The 15,767-nt window shown below is 33.7% G+C and overlaps 1 protein-coding gene across 3 annotated transcripts; it reads right to left on the reverse strand.

Annotated features, from left to right (window-relative positions):
* Window positions 1-2,621: 2,621 nt before the first annotated feature.
* LOC127879660 (uncharacterized) lies at window positions 2,622-15,536 on the reverse strand. Of its 3 annotated transcripts, XM_052426634.1 has the most exons (8): window positions 15,359-15,536; window positions 11,813-12,111; window positions 10,310-10,494; window positions 8,723-8,977; window positions 7,677-8,496; window positions 6,976-7,168; window positions 6,595-6,649; window positions 2,622-4,899 (listed from the first exon to the last, which is right to left on the reverse strand). In XM_052426634.1, the coding sequence occupies exons 3-8, from the start codon at window positions 10,467-10,469 to the stop codon at window positions 4,643-4,645; spliced, it is 1,740 nt and encodes a 579-aa protein (XP_052282594.1). In that variant the 5' UTR covers window positions 10,470-10,494; window positions 11,813-12,111; window positions 15,359-15,536; the 3' UTR covers window positions 2,622-4,642. The 3 variants fall into 3 exon arrangements, with proteins under 3 accessions (XP_052282594.1, XP_052282593.1, XP_052282595.1); XM_052426633.1 differs by lacking the exon at window positions 11,813-12,111; XM_052426635.1 differs by lacking the exons at window positions 10,310-10,494; window positions 11,813-12,111.
* Between the last annotated feature and the right edge of the window lie 231 nt (window positions 15,537-15,767).

Consider the following 15,767-nt stretch of genomic DNA (forward strand, 5'->3'; position numbering starts at 1 on the left):
AATTTGCAAATATGAAACAACTTTTTTCAATTTTGTCAATTCACCAAAACGTGAAAAGGCCCCTTTAAAGTAGGAGCTTAACCTTGTACCGGCATGCTTTACTAAAGCCTTTTAAAGTATATTGTCTTAATAACTTAACATCGTGGTCACGTTTGATAAAAATTGATAAATGTTATATAAGATATGGAGTTGACACGAAAATGATAGCTCAAGCTTTCGACATTTATGTATGACCAAGACCATGCGCCGGCGCGATTCACTCATACAGTCTACACATCATCTGAATGACCTTAACATTTAAGCCAAGTTTCAAGAATTTTATTTAAAGGGCATATACGATATTGAGTGGACAATGAAAAGATGCTAAAATATATGACCGTGAAGTGCAGCCTTGACCTTGAACATGCCTGACTTAATCGTACTTTCTGCACAGTGACACATGGCAGAAATCTTTCAGGCATGTGTCATGGAAAAATGTCACAGGGTATACTACATATGAAGTGGAAAAGAACGTAGTACTGATGGACGGACGGATGGACGAACAAAGGACATTCAAATAAATCCCCTTCCGCTCTACCGCAGTGGTTTAAAATACTGATAAAGCGTTTAGAACTTAATCCAAGATGGCTGCCACCTAGTTATTGGGTATGATTTTTTCGGAAATCAGTATGTCATTATATGTTAGGACTTATAAAGACAGTTATTCAAAGTTTAAGATTTAAAGAAGAATTTGGAAACACACGAAATACTTACAGATCAACCATCGTACAAACCAACCAACCGACATGCTGACTCTTCAAAGTCTTACCGTCTTCAAAGTTAATTGTCTTCAAAGTTAATTGTATGGGATGATATTTTGTGAGTATGAGACGATATTTGAAGCAAAAACAAACCTGTTGGCGCCTTTTTTTAAACTACGCCCCCCCCCCCCCCTTATTAGAAGTTATAATTAAAACATATATCGGTACATAAGTAAGATTTATGAATTATATATGGCTGCCTCAAACAATCCAAATTTCCACTTAAATGGTGACGACATGTGGTTCTCAATGGCAAAATAACCCCGTCTTATGTCTCGTGAACCGGAAACCAATCGACCAGAACGACGTAGTTAGTCATGGAAACGATTGATTTAGTCGTGATGACGAAAAAAACTAACCTATGTGAACGACTTAGAATATCCTGGAAAAATTCTAACTATTGTTTCAAAAAGACCTGTCACGCATGTCTTTTTATAAAAACCTGTTATTAAAAAAATATATATATAATACACTAAAGCGATACACATTAAATGTATTAACTGTTTAATTTGTTTTACATGGAAATATAACTTCCTGTACAAAGACTATATGGCTAACGCTTTGTTTCTTCACTGTTAGTACATATCATATTAGACTTGTCAATTCTAAATAAGAAAATAACGATATAAAAAGCACATAATCTCTTGTTCTTTAAAGATATGCCATCATTATTTTCATACACATTGTTTATTTAAAATGTTTGTACAATGCCTAAATGGGAGAAAAGATAATCAAATGTCAGTTTACCTTCAATGTGACTCTGAGTAATCATGCAAAAGGACGCTAGCATAGCACACACTTTAATATCTTAAGATAGATGCTTATCGGGACTTGATCACGAAACGTCCTGTGGTACTCAAACCTGTATTTATTCGTTGTCTCAATACGGACGTTGTGTCCTCAAAGGACTTTGGCAGACGTTGATACTCTTCTCCAACTACTTTCTTAACAAGCAATAATGGTAGATGGTAACCACGTTTTGTGTATTGCTTTGCCCTTTTCAATGCTAACAATGTGTTGACTGCGGTTTTGGGACGACCGCGATGTCGTTTTGCGCATGCTGGTTCAGATGGGGCATTTTGGATTGGGGAAAATTCGTGCCTTTTTTACTTATTTTTTACTTATATTTAGACATTATGTTTTGCATTTGCATACAAATGATGTAAAATGGAAAGTGTTTCTTTCAGAAAAGTCTTTTGTTACTATTTGTAGATTGGTGCTTAAATGCGCATTCCCTTGATTTTTTAACAAGTCTATAAATATATCCTTATCTGTGGGATACAAGCAACACTTTTATAAACATTTATAAAGGCGCCCTACCCGTGTGACTTTGTGAAAATGTACGCGTATGTTTTGCCAAAATTAAAAAAATATAACCACACTAGTGAACTATAAACATAACTACAAGCCAATCAATTTAGTTCAACTATTATTAATATTTAAAATATTTTCATTCACAATAAAAAATAACTCCGCAATTAATGGAAAATAATTTTCTGTATGTTTTTTTCTTCGTAATTTTTCGAAGTAATTTTGTAATATTAATATAATATTAATTACCATTTAAAACACAACACATTGCACACAATATTTTATAGTGTGTAACTAACCGAGACTCAGATTTATACAAACTAGCAACAACACACATGTAAGCTTAAAGCCCCATTACTACTCAAAATCAACGAAAATGTCGTTAAGTATTTCGTAAAATAAAGTTAACACCTAAACAATCAGTGTTCCTTATAGCATATCGCCACAATTTCAACGCAATATGTGGTATAATTACCTAGATTTGTGCAGATACAAAATGCTTGTTTTTATTTATTTGTGACACAATAAATTCCATTTTCATTTCCCGGGAACATCTATGCATACGACACACGAACACTAAATTGGGAAATTAAAATGGAATTAAATAGGCAATACATAAATAAAAACGAGCATTTTGTATCTACAAACATCTATGTTACCAGACCACATCTGGCGTTGAAATTTCGGCAATCGCCATAAGGAACACTGATTTGTTTATTGTTTGACTTTAATTTACAAAATAGTGTACGATTTTTTTGTTGATTTTGAGTAGTCATGAGGCTTTAAGATGTGATGAATCAGTTAGGTTATATTTTTATCAATACAAGTTTTAATTTATGATTGCGTATAAGAATAAAGGAATGCATCAATACTTTGTGAACTGTGTCAACGGCAGTGCCCTGAAGTATTCTGTAATTATGTCATACAATGCAAGTTTGAATTAAAAATATAAGCTGATGACAAAACGATAAACAATTAACAATACAAGAAGCACAGTAGTATCAGATGTTAGCTCATTAAAAAAATAACATTGAATTAAAATAAACATTCCAATAAAATGCAGTATATAAGTTATATGTTAAAAAGTATATGGTGTTACATCCATTACAAAGTTTATGTTGGTACTTGTATTATCAGATTGCATCACACCAATAAATTTCATCATGTTGGTCTTTTCCAGAAATATTTATCTATATACAATTGTCAAGGGACAATAATGTTCATCCACACTGTACAATTTTCACTTTGCAGTAGTTGTTCATCAATAAGTAACATCTCTTATTCAGTACCCGGTAAACAGCTATAACTGTATTAAACTATAACCTTCATTTTGATCAAATTAAATGGCTAGGTTGCACACTTTGGGTAAAGCACTTAATCATTAAGAGCATGATAATAACGTTCAGTGTTTTTGGCATTTGTATTTTTTAACTAGACCTTCTAAAAAGTACGTGAAATCATTATTACATTTAGAAATCAACTGTACAGATGTTCTAGTAAAATCAACAGTACAAATGTTCTAGTGAAATACAAATGCCTGATCAATACACCAACAACATTTTTATTCAGCAGTAAAGCTTATACATACCCTACATTATATATGCATTACACAATTTATAAGTAATGGTAAAAGATTGAAGTCGGACGATAGTGTTATGGATCAGTTCACGTGGTAAGTATTTGCACTTTAAAAATTCAAATAAATCAAGCAATGCACAGTTTCATCCTTTAATTATACACTTGTTTTATTAATACAAACGTCGGTTATAGTCTTAGTGAGTTCGATAATATTACGTCAATTTTTTTTTTCGGCTACGAACAGACCCGTTCCGCCGCTTCATAAGATTTTACTTAATATTGTTAAACTATTAATTAAATTTGGTCATGCAATATTTCAAACCTGACTGATGACGTCATTGTAGATATTACTGATGTTATGTGTATTTCCATAAATCAAAATATTGCGAAACACTTGACGACATTTGATGCATGTCGGCAACACGTCAAGCGAATGATCATTATATTTGTTTATTATTTAAAAAGTTTAGACATGCACATGTTTGACCTTTGGCCTTAAGTCTGACCGTAACTTCTGACCAAGGACTGACATAACTTCTTCCCATTTTTTTTGCATTTTTATCACGTTTTTTCATAACAAATATTAATTGAATGTTTGTCGAGTCATTTTTTACAACTAATACAATAGATAGCATTAAAAACCTATGTTATGATCGATACATACCACTTCTTTAATGCTCAATGATTACAACATTGTGTGCGCCTTCCTTTTGGAGCTCATCTACAGGCATACCGTTAATAATGAATTCCTTTATACTTTTTTTTTCAAAAGTATAACAATCTGCAAACAGGTCCTTTGTAATGATGTCATACCCGTAATTTATATTGGCGTCATTTCATCGATTCCTAATTGGAAACGTCTACAGTCATAATAACGGTATTGTATTCGATATTATTCCTGGACATAGATCAGTGTACTGTCTATTCTGAGAAGGACTGTTGTTGAAATAACCTTAGGTTAGGTTATACCACGAAGATGAATGACACAAGCCCTCAGTGTAAAACGGCGAAGGCAGACTGTCGCCGCTTTCAGATGAACAGGGCGAGGCAGGATTGCCAATGCTGTTGAACCAGTCCCGACGTTCGGGTGTCATTATCCCAAGTTTCTGGTGGTCTTCGAAGTTAACGTAATGACTGCTGACTTTGCTATTATCCGAGTTGCCGCAGCTATCACGCCCACGCAGGCGCATAATGGTTGATAACCGTCTTCCTATCAAGAACATTTAAATCATTTTGTGTAATATGGTAGTAAATAATAAAAAAATATTGTCATTTAAAACTGATACATGTGAAGTAATTGAAACAACGTTTATATGTTACCAGTTGTCTTAATTATCCGAATTAACCGCCGATATGATTATCACTCCAATTATTGCTTTAGAGGAATATTTTACAGAATGACATATTCTCAGTATAATAATAAAACCATAGGAGGGAAGCCCATATTTTGTATACGGTATAATAGAGACAAGGAGTTCAACTTTGTTTACCGCAAAACTAGACCATCTTTACTGTAAACCATGTAACTCGAATATTTTTTTAACGAATCAACTACCACAGCGGTTGTTTTCGAAAGCTTATAAAATAATTTATCAGGAAAAATTAAAATCAGTACCATTTATCCAGCAGTATTTCGGTACCAGCCCTTATAAAAAGTTGACCCAATTCCAAAATGGTGTTTGGTCGAATACAAATATGTCCACATAGAGATTTTCCATGTCGATCACTTTAAACATGTTAAAGAGCTAAAACTCAAAAACCAAGTATTTAAACGGTAGAAAAACAGCACCTGTATGCACATTAAACAATTTTCAATCGGTTACAATACCTATTGTTATCGAAAAAGTATGGTAAACACCATTTTATCGCGTCTTTCAATCCGCGAGTACAAAATGTAAACGGAAAAAAATTGACTCTGGGAAACCCTTCGATGACGTCAGAGAATTTGTAACACAAAATAAGATTGGTCGGTTTTCATCAATTTCTCTCTCACCTTTTTACGGAGATCCTCTGGAAATTCCGCCCAACTTATAAAAGACCCGTAGCAAACGCATGCGAACACATTTCTTTATTGAATGACGTCAGAGGATTCCCGATACTTCCTTCAAAAATTAAACCTCTTGTTAGTTTATTTACAAATCGGAGTGAAAAACACTTTTGATGGTATGTGAATGACCATAAAATGTATTGTTATCGATTCATTAATGTTTATTGAACGGGATATAACCGTTTAAATGACGAACAGTCATGTAATCTTTGTGTTTCTGCTGTTTGAAACAAGCGGAAATTGAAACTAATTTGGATACACTTGTGTTCGAACAAAAATTGTACCGTGAGTGTAAACTTCTGAGGGCTGTTATCGAAATACTTCTTGATCAATGGTACTGATGTTCATTTCTAATGATAAATTATTTTATTAGCTTTCGAAAACAACCGGTGTGTAGTTGATTCGTTAATTTTTGTTTTCGAGTTACATGGTTTACAGTAAAGATGGTCTAGTTTTACTGTAAACGAAGTTGAACTCATTGTCTCTATTATAGCATATATTTAAAAAATAAAATATGGGCTTTCCTCCTGTGAATACAACAATAATCTCACGGAACTCGCTATACATGTTATGTTATTTCAAACACCAAACCGTTACATGGAATTTTGGAAGAGTTTTTAATCAAAACAGTCAACGCCTCGCATGATAATGCATCTCTAGTCCACACCATTAATGCAATACTAAACCTAACAATAAACGGGAAAATAGGTTTGCTTGTGTATGTGTGTGTGTGTGTGTGTGTGTGTGTGTGTGTGTGTGTGTGTGTGTGTGTGTACGTGCGTGCGTGCGTGCGTGCGTGCGTACGTGCGTGCGTGCGTGCGTGCGTGCGTGCGTGCGTGTGTGTGTTAGTGCACTGACCTCTCTGTTTCCTGCGTACAATCGGTACCAGCTGAGAAACCTCTTCGCTCTGATGCTTTTAACAAAACATTACAGACCGTATTAATGATGCTGTAAACACGTATATATTTAAATCTTAAAGACCACATGAACACAATTTTGTAACTTTTTACATGATAAATACAAACAGACGGTAAGCTTTTATCAACTTTTTAACCTTATGTAATCGTTTTTTAAATGCACACACCACATTCATTTAGAAACATACTGGTATATTTTAAATTTTCTATAATACGGTTAAATTATAAGACATTCTAAGTAAACACAACCCAAGGAATATATCATCAAATGAATGTTCACATTAACAATGTTTTTATACGTTTTGTCGTCTTAATATACTACCTTTGGCTCTTTCGCGTTTGTATTGGCATTCGGTGCTGTGTTTTGCATGGAAAAATGTCTTTTGTAATTGATGCAGTCATTATTTGTGTGCGTTTTCATAGAGACCTCATCAACAATAGAATAGCACGTGTCGCATACTGTTGTCATGGCACCAACACTGCATGATATCTGTCGATGACGTTCAAGTAAATACCTATATGGAAAAATACGTAAATATGCCTTAATAATTAAACAAATCTTGCAATATATGAAAGAAATCAGTTGTTCATACTTTTTGTCATTTCTGTTTCGATATGTTTACTTCTGATTTCCGCTTTGCAATTTGTGGAGCGTTTAAATCAAACCAAGTGTGTATACAAATCAAGTGTGTATACAAATCAAGTGCGTATACACGTTTGAATTCTAGTTTTATAACTCTCAAATTAATAATAAAACATGACTGTTTTTGCCACCTAGCATTGTATCATAAATACAAACGAATCATTGTAGTTGTTTACGGCTAGTATAAAAGAACAATGGATTTTCAAAATAGTATTGAAAATTACGTAATTTGCAATAGACTTGTTTTGCATTATACTTGAGCTTTTAGTTTAAATTTTACATTGAACAATACTTTTGTGTGAGATTCGATAAGCATTCTTTCGGATGACTGGCTCTTCCAAAACATTTATTGCATGTAACAATTTATAACCATTCCAAACCTCGGTATCGTTACGCCGCATTGATGACATGATGTAAGATCAGAGCACTCTTGTGTGTGTGCAGTTAACATCCCTACAGGTATCAATCTGGAACAGTGGCGACATGTTTGCTTCCGAAATTCACAAACAAGATTGTGTCCTATCATGTCGTTCGCAGATCCTTCATATATGCATCCAGTATTTTCACATGAAAATATATAAGTTCGTTTGTCACTGTTTTGACAGTGATGACTGTCAAAATCAAGCTTAAACAGTTTTCTTTTGCACAAATTGCACATAAGTGTCTCATAGTCACACTTTCGTTTGTGTTGGTTTGCATCTTTTTTCAGGTGAACTGCTTTGCATCCGTTAATACTGTTTCGACAATTGACCAACTGATAAACGCATGACCGTTTATGTGACTCGACATCGCATAAAGAGGTCAGATAGACGCAGCCTTCGTTGGAACATTTTAATCTCCGAAACCGACATTTTCTTTGCTCGTGCTTTTGCATATTCTTTCGAAACACTTTTTGCTTACAATAGCTACATTGCACCCATTCAAATTTACACGATCTGGTGTGCGCATGAACCTCTTGAAAATTGTTCGCTCTGCATTTAAATGTGCACTCTGGTTTGTCGCATCGAAGAGTGAAATTGTTAAAAACATTGCAAACAATGTGTGCATTCAAGATAACATCCAGAACAGTGATTTTTGTTGTTTTTCTGGGGGTTTCTTGGAGCGTCCGTTTTTCGAACTTTGGTATACCAACTACAGTTTGTGTAACTTTTCCAGGATTGTGATACGGAAAATCCAGACGCTTAAACGTTTCTTTTGGCGCTAAAACAAACAAAAGTATAATGTGCACACACGTGTTACTCAATAATATACCAAACATTTGTTTCAATATCTGAACCTGTTTTAATAAAGTATATTTATTATAAACAGTGTTTACCGTTTGAAGTTGTAACATAATGTTTGTTGGAGAATGATATGTGTACGAATCAATAAATAGCTCCATAGCTCGTTTATAAATAGAAGTTTTAGGTAAAAATTGTATGCAAACCTTCTATCGCTTGCCGTATGTGATTCAATGTGAGATCGAAGCTGTCCGTATGGTAGGCATAGACAATATTAAAATGTCCTAAGATCTTTGGAATTTTACACGACTGCACCATTATAGCGATGATTCTGTGTTCTCTTATCGCATGAGACAGCTGAATGTACGCTTCTTTTGTTATAGATTTCTTTGAAAAGAATACGACTGTCATCTTCGAGTTGTATATGCCCTTTTCTAACCACGACCTAAGTTTAATTTCCCCTAAAATTATATATAACGGGTTGGTAAATCTGCAAATAATAAAGCTGGACACACAAACTTGCATTCAAAAGGCAACGTATAAGTATTGTTTATACTTTATAGTGTTAAACACGGCATATCGTTGTTCTTTATTGTTCATACTTCAATCCTGGAAAAATTATTGTTAAAGCAAGTATATACGATTTCTATGTCAACATGTAATTCTCACATTCATAAACCAATATATGAATATGAACGAGGAATATTTCATAAAATAATTAACTATCTCAATATGACACCATCAATCAAATACGGTTTACTTTATTGAAATTTATAACGAACATGTTTATGCCGATACCGACACGCTAACTCGTATGTGTTGCAGCACTAAATTTGTGTGTAATTGTTTTTCTTTTATGGTACCATTTTAGTGTCACAACAAAATAAAAACGAGCATTTTGTATCTACACAAATCTGTATTACCAGACACCACCCAGCGTTGAAATTTCGGCAATTGCTATAAGGAACACTGCTTTTTAATTGTTTAACTTTATTTTAGGAAATATTGTACATGTTCGTTGATTTTTAGTTGTAATGGGGCTTTAACTTGATCAGTGTTTTATCTGTTCAAAAAAGGAATACGAACGTATATATTCGCTTTAAAGTTTGAATTATTATATTATGCCTTAAACCGCAAATTGTGCAATAGACGATTGACACGGTTTTTATTATCTTCTAACACTAATACTTATGTTTAAAATGCTATAAACCTATGACGAAGTATTTTCAGGTTGTAAAAAGTTTAAGTTATCTCAAAGGGTTATGAATTGATTTCGTATATTAGTGTTTGAGATTTGACCCTAATGCTGTACATGTGGGCGTGGTTGTGGCGGGCAAAACGCCGACACACCAAGTATTTTTTAATCAATCGGATTCCTGTGCTCAACATCCGTATAATATAGCTTTTAACTTTTGCTAAACCATCGAAACTGGACAAGTTCTTTATTCTTCAAACAATCGGTGAGGAACTTGTTGATGATTGTTGTTAATTGATATTTGACCCTGTTTACCCCGCAGTTCGTCTCCAAAAAGCCAAAGTTTCATCCTAGTTCATATACACCGAAGCCAAACCGCTACTTGAACCATCCATGTCACTCAATGCTAGGAAGATCGAACGAACGTTTTACTCTCCCATCAATCGTCTAATTCTTTGGCATGGCCGTTTTAAAAACTGCACTAAGTATGGTTAAAGAAAGCGTGATATTAAAGGAGTCGATTGGAACACAATTTCAGCGCTTTACTAAAGAAAGAAGGAACAAAACGACGAACATCGGCATGGGCCTGTATAATTACCTGGTACACCATCTGTGTGAGGATCAAACACTTTGTAAAACTGTCTGAATTGCTCTGCAAATTCCATAACACGACTGCTGTCGTCTTCGTCATACAGAAGGTAGATATCGTTTTTTTGGCCGCGTTTGCATGTGGATTTACTCGCTTTAGGAGGCATCATCAATGGAGATTTACCCTAAACTGTACTGCTCAAAATAAGAAATATTCACGTGAGTTTTGGGACAAAAAATCAGAATTAGTTTCCGAAAGTGACCGTTTTGACCTAAACTGTTGGTTGAAGGTGCCAATCAAAAGAACTATATGTGTCGTGTTCTGACAAAACTGGGTTTAATGCATGTGCGAAAAGTGTCGTCCCAGATTAGCCTGTGCAGTCCGCACAGGCTAATCAGGGACGACACTTTCCGCTTAAACTAGATTTTTGGTAGAAGGGACTTTCTTGAAAATAAAATACCATAAAAGCGTAAAGTTTCGTCCCTGATTAGCCTGTGCGGACTGCACAGGCTAATCTGGGACGACACTTTACGCACATGCATTATGCCCAGTTTTCTCAGAACGCTACTCATATTACTACACGTTAACGTGTCGCTAGCCCATAACATGTAGTCATAGTGATGTACGTTGGAACACAATGTCCTACCAACACAACTATCCAAATCAAAATGGCGTTCAATCGGCTTTTTTTATTGAACCATCCTTTATCGAATGATATATCAATCAGGCAACATATATTTCGATACTGCTTCAATTATGCTGATTCCCATGACGATCAGAAGCATTATATACAAACATGTCAAATTAAAGCATATATTGTGATAAAAATGTTCACCACAAATATTGTGATAAATGTTTTTCGCATATATTGTGATAAATGTTCACAAATGTATTTTGACGTTTCTTTCATCACCTCATTTAGGACTTTTGACCACGGAGGTTTGAATAATCGTGTATGTGACCTCGTGTGTGTCTTATGCTACATTCATTTGAAAAAAAAAGCGGATTTCTTTGAATCGTCGATTCTATGCGTTCAATGTGTTAATTTGTGTTAAAGTGTTTCAAGCGGTTATGCTTATCGAATCTCTGCGGTCATTTTTAACAGACGGTATTTTAATCTATTTACTAGCTACACTAAGATTTTGCCTGAAATTTAGTAGAATAAATTCTTGGTACAATAGTTTGTCATTGTCTTATCGCATAACGAACAATAACACCATGTATACTACAAATGTTCAAATATTGTGAAAAAATATGAGTTTTAACACAAACTTTGGGCATATACGTTGTAGTGCTGGGTAAACTATTAACACTTAAGTTTCGAACGATTCCCTCATGTCAAGCGTCGCCTGGTATCCATCATTGTGTTTACTTTAAGAACGAGCCTCTCCTGAATACGTCACACGCACGCGCTCCAAGTATTTTGTTTCACTAACATTACAACGCTTGAAAATAAATGCAAACACAACCAAAAGGTGGAAACACAGGTAAAATTGCATGACAAAATCTTACTTCAACTAAAATATTCCAAATGTATCCATATTCCTTTCGTGTTATTGGTCCTCTTCATTAAATTTCCACATTAATTGCAAAGTAAAGCTTGCGACTGCACCACTGTGTAGTGGTAACACAACACTTCAAATAAATTACTTTCACTTTCTCTCGATTGTCTTAAAAAATTGCATGAATTCATCGTAGATTATAGCATAAGAGCAACCGGAAAATGATTGTTGTTTTCTCAACTTCAAATGAAAAATTCACGTTCAATTGCAAGAAAAGATAGGGAAATAACCTTCTGTGTTTGCCAGTGTCTAAAAATAAACACACCACTTAACTATGCGTACTTAAAAAGTTGGTTTAAGGCACAAGATTATAATACAGATAATAAAGAATAAACTGCTGTAAGGCAGACTTCGCATAAAACGACAGGCTAGTTTAACGTCCCGGCGTAATTGTCAACTTCAGCATACAGTGTACGTAAATGTTTTTGGTTCTTTAGTTCTAAGGCATAAGATATTTCATAGTTATTTAAACCACGTATTTGCCATATTAAATTGGACCCACATGTCAAGCTTGAAATTTGTCATAAATATCGGAGTTCGACATATATGTTTAATTTAGCTAAATTGACACATTTTAGGCGTTTTCTGTATCATATCTGGATTCCTCGGAAGGGCTTGAGATCACAGGAGGGAAGCCCATAGTATTTTTATTATATATATGCTATAATAGTTCTATTATAGCATATATATATATATATATATATATATATATATATATATATATATATATATATATATATATATATATATATATATATATATATATATATATATATAAATAATAATAATAAGGTCTTCCCTCCTGTGCTTGAGATATTACTTTCAAACTTAAGAAAGTTGTCTGTTGCTCTGATGATAATTACACTGCTAAGTAATGAAAGTGTCATTAAAACGAATTTATATAATAGCTTTTAACGTTTAAGATATGAGGGTCGAGTTATTTAAATCCTTACGACCATGAATGACTTAATCGATGAAATCAATGCTAGCAGTTAAATTTCCGTTGTATTGTATACACTAGCGCATTGTTAAATAAGATTGTTATGTTCACTATTTAAGCAATGCATTTTAAAGAAACACTAAATTGAAGCAACACAGAGTTAAAGATGAACGCGCAAAGGTCCAGATTATTTCGTGTTTCACATGATGTATTTATATGATCTCACATTGAGTTAATCACTGTTTAAGCCAGACATTAAAGGGGCCTTTTCACAGATTTTGGCATGTTTTGAAGTTTGTCATTAAATGCTTTATATTGATAAATATAAACATTGGATCTAAAAAGCTCCAGTAAAAAATCAAGAATAACATTTAAAAAAAGGAAAGAAAAGTAGCCCGCAGCAGGGCTCGAACCAGTGACACCCGGAGTCCTGGAGTGAAAACCAATTAGACCGCTAGGCCATTCTGCCAAGTATGTACGTGTCACGTATTTTAGACTTTATATAAGCAATCTTCGTAGTTTCAAAAAATTAAACGATAACAGAACTCTCCAAATTCTTCAATCGTTTCGCGTTGCAACGCTTTATAATTTTCAGGTTTTTAAGGTTCATGGGGGGGATAAAATTCATTAAAAATTCGCTTTGGTTTTTCTTCATTCAATGTGGTACAATATGGTCAAACTATATATCATTTTAAAGCTAAAGACGGATAGAATAACATAAACACATTTTTGACATTCAATATTTGTGTGCTTTATTCATATTTTGGTTTAAAACCAATACATTTTTACACCAATTTACAAAATCTTAATCTAAAGTTAGGAAGGATATGCACTACCTTAAGTTGAATAAATACAAAGCTATATACATATACAAGGTCAAGTTAGCAACATTTCACAGAAAATTATTGTCATAAAACAACAAATGAGTTTTTATTCAACTGCCTATTTTGGATAAATTTCCTAAACAAAGTTCTAAAAATAACTAAAACGTAAATACTTTTTAAAAATCCAGGTATGTTGGATAGTAAGGTAACAATTCTTCTTCAAAGGCTTAACAATTTTGTTATTTACCTCTCAACCAAATTGCAAATTTAAACCATCTAAAATTGAAATAGATTGCAGACGACATATAAAATTGTAAAGAATTATAAAGAAATTGGCAAACCGATTGATTTTATATTTCGATTACTTCTACCCATTTTGAAAGCGTGGCCCTCGCTGTGCACCGTAGAAAAACGTGCAAAACAAATCGGTCGAAACCACGTGCAGTAGTGAGAAAACCGGGTATGTGTATACACATACCTGAGAAAACACAAACATATTTTGACAGTTGGTTCGCAACTAGTAAAACAACTATTAACATTAATCAGCAAGAGATCGCACTCAATAACAGAAATGACCACGTAGAGATATCATCACTTACCCTATTTCAAATATTTGCCAGCTGAAAATTGTCACCCACACGTCTTTTTTAGTTTATTTGTATTGTTTTTTCTGGAGCCGAAGTGCATCTCACAGAATATCCATCTAACTTCCGTTGTTTTCACTTTCGTTATTAAAAACTTTGTTTAAAAGAATTATTTCTCCTTTTAGATTGTTAAAGCGATGTGTTATTATATATTATCAATAGAATAGTATACCGTGATGAATTTAACGGAGTTACGTATCGATCTTTCTGTCAGTCTGTAAGCGTACTATTTTATGCGCAATAACATAAGTATGGTGATTCGACAACAATTGTAAACATTGGTGAAATGCTTCTTACATAGTTATTCTTTTGAGTGTTTATGAGGTCTGATCGTGCAGTTTGCAAACATCAATGGAAAGATTACAATCCAATGCATTTGTCATCGTCAACCGTTTGGAATGTCAATTAGGCGATGAGTTAGTTTTTAGCATGTTTCTTTCTATGTTATGAATTTACAAATGGCTGCCCCCATGGTGATGAAATGACATGGGTTCGAGTTTTGATATTTCTAGATATGTAAACTTTTTTTACTATTTAAGCGTAACTTGCCCTCGTCAATGTCGATATTATTCACTAGTTATATAATTTTCCGCCGAAATACGTGGAATAAACATGATTCAGATTTTTGAAAATAATGTATATTTTAGTGTTAAAATCGCTTTGTATTTTGATTGATTTTGTGGATGGTATGATACGTTGATGTACAGAATTGGTAGCAGTTTGAAGGAAAAACATCCTTTAAAGCATATATGTATACATTTTCAATGTGGCACTCTTCCTTTAGTCAAATTTGAGTTCAATGCTTGGGGTTCCACATTTTTCAAAATGAAGCCTCTACATGAACCTTAAATCGTCAAAAGATGCATATAATGGCTATATTAGACCATAGTAAATGTTCAGTATTTCTATTTACTCACAAATATCATAACTAAAATGAAAATTTGCGAATCTGAAACAACTTTTTTTCAATTTTGTCAATTTACCAAAACGTGAAAAGATCCCTTTAAGTAAACGTATTCATTCGAAATAAAGAACAGCTACATAACGAGTCCTAGAAGTTTAAACTTCAAAGTTGTAATCATAAATACCTGATTTATCACATGTGTCGGTTTGCGTGTGATTTTCAAAAACAAATCCAATCAACAATCACCTTACAAAAAATGGCAAATTTACAAAATTGTATTCAACATATCTGGTAAACCAGAAAATTGCGCAAATCGCGTTCACCACAGTTGACATATCTGCGCTGGTTTTATTTTTAGAAATTAATAATGACTATGACCTTTTTATGTTGAAGTTCTTACACTGGCGTTTGTATTTTCTTTTTAATATTGGACTCGTCTGCAAAAAAGGGATTACAGGGTGTTTTCTACTGGCGTAAGTTCGAGCCCCAAACGGGGCATATTTTTTGTTTGTATACATTAGTATTTGTTTCGTACTGGACATACGTATCTACTTTTATCCCATTTTCACCGCGACATTGACGGTATAACACGT

This window comes from Dreissena polymorpha, chromosome 4 (genome assembly GCF_020536995.1).
Source record: "Dreissena polymorpha isolate Duluth1 chromosome 4, UMN_Dpol_1.0, whole genome shotgun sequence".
Taxonomy (NCBI): domain Eukaryota; kingdom Metazoa; phylum Mollusca; class Bivalvia; order Myida; family Dreissenidae; genus Dreissena; species Dreissena polymorpha.

What these genes read in the sequence shown, in the direction of transcription:
- LOC127879660 (XM_052426633.1), bottom strand. Translation starts at nt 10,469, where the DNA reads ATGATGCCTCCTAAAGCGAGTAAATCCACATGCAAACGCGGCCAAAAA. An exon ending in TCACACAGATGGTGTACCAG is followed by an intron (nt 8,978 to 10,309) that starts GTAATTATACAG and finishes ATATAATTTTAG; the next exon opens with GGGAAATTAAACTTAGGTCG. An exon ending in CATACGGCAAGCGATAGAAG is followed by an intron (nt 8,497 to 8,722) that starts GTTTGCATACAA and finishes TGTTTGTTTTAG; the next exon opens with CGCCAAAAGAAACGTTTAAG.